General features: G+C 49.2%; 1 protein-coding gene across 2 annotated transcripts in view; it reads left to right on the top strand.

Moving 5' to 3' along the window:
- LOC106530682 (glycine receptor subunit beta) overlaps positions 1-6,351 on the top strand; it is a 51,025-nt gene that overhangs the window by 21,007 nt on the left and 23,667 nt on the right. For both annotated transcript variants that reach the window (XM_014026351.1, XM_014026352.1), the window contains 2 exons: positions 245-312; positions 5,484-5,710. In XM_014026351.1, coding sequence (XP_013881805.1) covers positions 245-312; positions 5,484-5,710 — 295 coding nt within the window. The remainder of the gene's footprint in view (positions 1-244; positions 313-5,483; positions 5,711-6,351) is intronic.

The following is a 6,351-nucleotide window of genomic DNA, read 5'->3' on the forward strand; positions in this document are numbered from 1 at the left end:
GGGCAAGGGATTGTTGCCTCACCGCACAGGCTCCATAGGAAATGAATGGAGAGTGAGCAACGTCGCCTCCCGTGTGTCGAGCCCTTAATTCAAAATACCTTCACAGCCAGAGAACCATTTCTGTGTTTCTAAAGTCAGTTGGCTTTGGCAGCCATCTTGGATCAGGTTGTAAATGTCAACCCAWTGATTTTTGTTTGATTTGAATCTTTAGTTATACAGCTTTATGTGGTTATTTTTGTTTCAGGTATCCCAGTTGAGTCGAGAGTGAACATCTTCATTAACAGCTTTGGGTCCATCCAGGAAACAACCATGGTGACTTTTGTTTTTTCTTCTGTGTTCTGTCTCCATAAATAAAATGTCTGTCTGTTAATTGTCTCTTTAGTGATTCTCATGAATTACTTTTATTGAAGCTTTTAGAAAGACGCACAACAGTCCTCTACCTCCTCTTTCTTAGTGTCAAGTCTCAGGGTGCTGGACTTGAGAAGAACCCCTCCATATGTGAGGAGCTACTGAATGTTGATGTCAGTGGCTTCTATCTCCTCCTTTAGCCAGACTTTTATCCATATGGTATCTGATGACTGGCACTGCATATGTGTTGATGGCTCAGGGTTTGTTCTTACGATTCAGCTGGCTCTTCAAGACCTGCCTTATTCAATGTAGGGAGTTGGTTGTGGCTGACTTTTCTTGCAGCCCTATCATCATTGTTATTAGCCTGTGGGATTCTAAGGTATTTGTAACTATCCTGGACATCTGCAATGCTATCTTCAGGTAGTTAACCCCTTCAGCTCTCACCCTGGGGGGACCCTGGGGGGTCTGGGGGATATCTTCTGGTGTCTCTTAGGTGGTCTGTGGCGGCGGTCATGGGTTGCTGACCCGGTGGCCTGACTGTGCTGGGGTGGGTTCGGGGTTGGCGRGGGGAGTTTGGGGTTCTGGGGTCGTGCCGCACCTGGGCTGTGGTCCTGGTGGGGTCGGGGGGCTTGAGGCCTGGTGGGTGGATTGCTGGGCTCTGGACCAGTTTGTGCCCTGGTGCCCGGCTCTGGGCGGGGGGCCTTTTGGTGAGCTGGTGGGCTGCGGGTCCAAAGCTAGGGGGTTGGGTTGGCTGGGGACGGGGCCGGTGGCCCGTGGGAGGGGGTAGGCCAGCCCAGCCTGGGTGTCTAGCGTGCTATATGTACTTTGAGTTGTCTGAATGATGGGGTAGGTAAAGTATTTCTTCTGGGGTGGGGCTGGGTGGATGGCCGTGGTGCGGCGGCGGGCTGTGCTGGGTCGGCTGCCTGGCCCCTTTGTTGTGGCGGGGGCTCGCTCTTGGTCCCTCCTTGCGCTGTCAGCGGCTGGGTGTGCGCTCTCGGCTAGATCATTCTTGCTGGGGTTCGGTAGCTTCTTTGGGCTGCCGGTTGGCTGTGGGGCTGGGGGTCGGGTCTTGGGGGTCTGTGCGGCTCTGGGGCGGGGGGTCTGTTGGTCCCGGTTTCTGGCAGTCCTCCGGGCTCTGTCTGTCCATGATCTGGCATCTTCCGGGCCTGTCGGTCTGTACAGAGGAGGAGGTCTTGGGGGCCTCAGTCCCTGGGTGGGTCTCGGGAGCGGGGGAGCCTACTGGGGTCAGTGGGGGAGCTGGCCCCCCTGGGAGCATTCTTGCTCCCTCAGTTTTTTCTCCCCATCCCCCACCACAAACCTCCACCCACTTCATTTTTCAACTGCACTCACGTAGGGTTTTTGGGGCACAGGTGTGTTACAGTGGCAACAATTTTACATCTGTTTGCTGTGGCCACCTGGGCTCCAGTTTTACTGTACACCTTAGACATTCACTCATAACCTCATAACATTTACACATAGGAACTTGGGAGTGGGCACTTATGCATGTAAGGGGCGGGATGGGACAGTCTCGCCACTGATGCCTGTGCCCACTCACATTGTTTGCTTTTAGACATTTAGGGTTAGGGTTAGAGTTGGGGTGGCGGGGAAACTGGCATAGTGCTGGCCTCTGCCCCATCTTCTTCCCCGTTTTAATTGCATTATAGAACATAACGCATCAACAGTACATCTGAGGGTGGGGGTGTGTGTGTCGGGGTCTTTTTTCACTCCCCCGTTCCCCATTGGCCATCTGGGGATGGGGTCCTGGGGGGGCTGACCGTCTGGTGGGCCCTGGGCTGTGGGCAGACATTGGGCTTGGAGGGGCTCCGGAGGCAGGGCTGGCGCTCCGGCTTCCCTGAGGCTGTTCGGGCTCCCGGAGTCTGGCTCCTGGTTGCTGTGGTTGGCGCTGGCTGGGGTGGCTGCCGGATTCTGGAGGGTGGTCGGTTTGGGGTGGGCACCGGGCCATTGGTAGGGTGTGGGAGTGGTCCAGGGCATGGCTTTGCTGGGGCAGGGGGCTGGTAGGTCAGACTGGTGCGGCCTGGGCGGGGACTTGGCTGTCTGCTCTTCTCCACCCCAGATTGAAGGGGTCTACCTCCTGGGTTCAGGTCTGAGCTGCCCTCTGCAGGGGGTGGGTGCGTATCCTGGACATGGGGGGTATAGAATACGTATGGGGAGTGTGAGTGGATTGTGGCATCCATCTTGTGTGTCTTTGAATGAGTGGGTGAGAGGATGAGGGTGGGACTGTGTGATTGTGTTTGTGTATGCTTGTATTTTTGTCAGGCTGGGACTTGGGCAGCCCCTTCTTTGGGATCATTTGAGGGCCCATTACTCCCCTGCTGTGCTGTCCTCTAGTGGGTTGCGCCTTTGCTCGCCGGTGCACTGGTGGCTCTCGTTGTCCGGGGCTGGGTGCTTGGGCGTGTGCCGGCTTGGCCTGGTGGCTGCCCGGTGGGGTTTGGGTCCCTCTGGCCCTGTCGGGCCTTGGCCTGGGGGTGGGGGTGCGCCCTGGGGGCCCGGGCCTCTGTGTCCATGCCTGGATCCATTCTGGCGCGGTGGGTACTGGCGGGGCCTGTGAGTTCGTCGCTGCTGGCCCCAGGGGTTGCTGTGTGTGGTCGCTGGTGGGGCTCTTCCTGGTCCTCTTTGGGGGGTGGGTGGGCGGCCCTTACGGCGTGGGTGTCTCTGGGGCTGCGCACTTGGGGTCCCTCTCGGGGTCTTTGGCGCTAGTCTCCCTTATGTCGGCTTCCGGCTTTGCGGGTCGAGTCTGTGGTCACATGCATGCTCACAACCACATACAAACAGGTGTTTACATCCTGGGTTTTCTGTTCGGGCACTGACTGAATGGTATGTGCATATGTGTATGTATAGATACAGTATATGTATATATGTATGTGTATATGTAAATGAAAGTGTTTGGATATGTCAACCCATTCTCACTCCCGAGTCGTCACATATTGACGTTTTTCAAAGGTCCCTTTGCGTCCAATTTTGACGCATCAGGTACCCCCCTTGCGTCATATTTTGACGGGATGGGGCGGAATCTGTTGTCGTAATTTCTGAAAGTGTAGAAAATGCACAAATACTACCGTTCCAAAGCGTGAAATTACGTTTATTCACTTTAGACATCCTGTCCCAGACCCTAGTACCTAAAATTAACCATTAACCCTGATACGTAAAATTAACCATTTTTAGAAAATGTAGGAAATTCATGGCAACTACGTGTTGCAAAGCCTAAAATTACCTAATGTTCACTGTAGACATCCTATCCCTGACCCCAGTCCCTAAACTTAACCATTTATCCTGATCCCTAATGTTAACCTCAGACCCCCGACCCAAAGACCCCTGGTGGCGCAACCCGGAAAAGCCGCGGGCGGCAAGGACTGACGCYAGGGGGGTACCTGATGCGTCAAAACTGGACGCAAAGGGACCTTTGAAAAACGTCAATATGTGACGACTCGGGAGTGAGAATGTGTTGGATATGTAGGTATGGGTATGTTTATGTGTATATGTATAAATTTATAAATGTATATGGGTATGGTTTTCAGCAAGGCTATAGTCATTATAATTATATAGATGTGCATTTTTGTTGCTGTGGTTTTGCTATCTTTGTTTTGTAGGTGTGGAGCCAAGAAGTCGGGCGTGCTGTCTTGTGTTTTCTCAACATATATTTCACATATCTTCTAATCTCTCTTTCACTCTTTCTCATTACATTTCACTATTTCTTTATTTTTCTTTTTCTCCTATTAAATAATAATAATAAAAAAGCCACCGATGATGAAGAAGCTAAGATACTAATATTCAGATATTCAGCTCTGCTTTCTACTGAAGTGGCAAAAAAAACCCTTCAGTTGTGATCACCTGCTTCTCTTGGATACCATGATCCTTGATGTACAGTATATCCTGGTGAGATAGATCAGTGAGCCAATCATTCTTGGCAAACAGTTTGTTGTCATCCATGTAGAGGAGGTGACTCTTTGTGAAGACCTGGCTGAGGGGGTTCAGGCCTATACACAATGAGTGGAGACAGAGCACCACCTTGGTATTTGTCACATCTAATGCCAACTTGTGCAATTGGCATTAAATTGGCCTTCAGAGTAGATTCTGTATTCCAACTGATTTTTCAATGAAATGTCTTAGTATCATGTTGATGTWTAGTTTCAAGCATTCCTGAATCTGTGTAGTATTGAGCCAGATGCTTTCCTGTAGTCTGCCATGCAGAGCACAGGTTTGTGTGTCTGGTTTCAGGTATTGATCCATGTACTCTGCTGCTATGATGCCTGATAGGAGCTTCCATGTTGGAAAGAGGCAGGTGATTGGATGGCAGTTGGATGGGATTGCCCCTTTCTGGGGGTCTTTCATGATCAGGACTGTCCTGCCTTGGGTCCACCACTCTGGGTGGGACCCTTCCATTAGCAGCTGGTTCATCTGGATAGACATTCATGGAGAAGTCAATTTCTGACTTTGATGAGCACTGTTTTTTGTTCTGGGYGATCAATGTGTTGAAATCTTACATCTTGTAGCCATGGGGTTTAATAATTGTGTTGCCTTCTCCCATAGCTTCTCCAGTATTGCTCAGTCTCAGCTCTGGGTGTATCTACTCTTATGTTGTTCCCCTGATAGTGTGAGTTCAGGCTGGATAGTGTGGTGGAGAATAACCTGATTTTTCTCTTGCCTTCTGCTTCCTGAGCATGTCTCTTGAGCTTTGAGGTGTTGTTTGGCAGTCTCTACAGCAGGGGTGCCAAAATCACTTTCAATGAGGGCCACATAAATGTTTCGTGTTTAACTTTGACTAACATGAAACATCATGTTCCTCATTTAATTACTACAGCTGAGCACCCCTAACAAACAATAACAGCTCTTCATGGTATTTCCTGCATTGAAACATGTTTTAACACATCCTTTTATAAACACTGAAAAATACTTGTAACTGACTAAATGTGAAATAAATAATACAAATATACTACTGTTGTTCTGACAGATGACTGATTTATCTCTGTGTTGCTTTAATCTTATAGCCATATCCTCCTATGTCAAGATTGATGGAATAAAAAACAACATTAAACCAGTTTATTATGAATGCCACACAGCACTAAATTAAAAGTTAAAACTGATAAAAATGATTAATAAATGTTTTGTCTACACAGGACTACAGAGTTAATATCTTCCTTCGTCAGAGATGGAACGATCCTCGTCTGCGTCTTCCCACCGATTTTAAAAGTGATGCCCTGACTGTTGATCCCAACATGTTCCAGTGTTTGTGGAAACCAGATCTTTTTTTTGCTAATGAAAAAAATGCAAACTTTCATGACGTCACACAGGACAACATTCTTCTTTTCATATTCAGGAATGGAGACGTCCTAATCAGTATGAGGTATGTACGGTACAGAGGTGGGTAGAATACAAACAATAAACGAGGACTCATTTTCACATAAACTGTAGGTGTGTCTGTGGTTCCTTTCTGCTTAAAACGTGTTCTTCATTCAGTGAAGTTACTCACAGTGGGTAGAGTATTCAGAAGTTTTATTCAAGATAGAAATACTTCATAATAATATTAGATGGTAAATGGCTTGAACTTATATAGCGCCTCATCAAATCTACTTGGACACCAAGGTGCTTTACACTTCAGACATTCACCCATTCACACCATGATATTATTCAAAGTGAAAAGTACAGTGTAGTAAAACTAGTTCTTAAAGTACCATCCATCCATCCATCCATCCATCCATCCATCCATCCATCCATCCATCCATCCATCCATCCATCCATCCATCCATTTTCTTCTGCCTATCCGGGGTCGGGTCGCAGGGGCAGCAGCTTCAGAAGGGAGGCCCAGACCTCCCTCTCCCCAGCCACTTCTTCCAGCTCCTCCGGGGGAACTCCAAGGTGTTCCCAGGCCTGCCAAGAAACAAAGTCCCTCCAGTGTATCCTGGGTCTTCCTCACCAGGGAGGCGTCCAGGAGGCATACTTACCAGATGCCCGAGCCACCTCAACTGGCTCCTCTCGACGTGGAGG

Source organism: Austrofundulus limnaeus, unplaced genomic scaffold, assembly GCF_001266775.1.
Source record: "Austrofundulus limnaeus strain Quisiro unplaced genomic scaffold, Austrofundulus_limnaeus-1.0 Scaffold546, whole genome shotgun sequence".
NCBI lineage: Eukaryota > Metazoa > Chordata > Actinopteri > Cyprinodontiformes > Rivulidae > Austrofundulus > Austrofundulus limnaeus.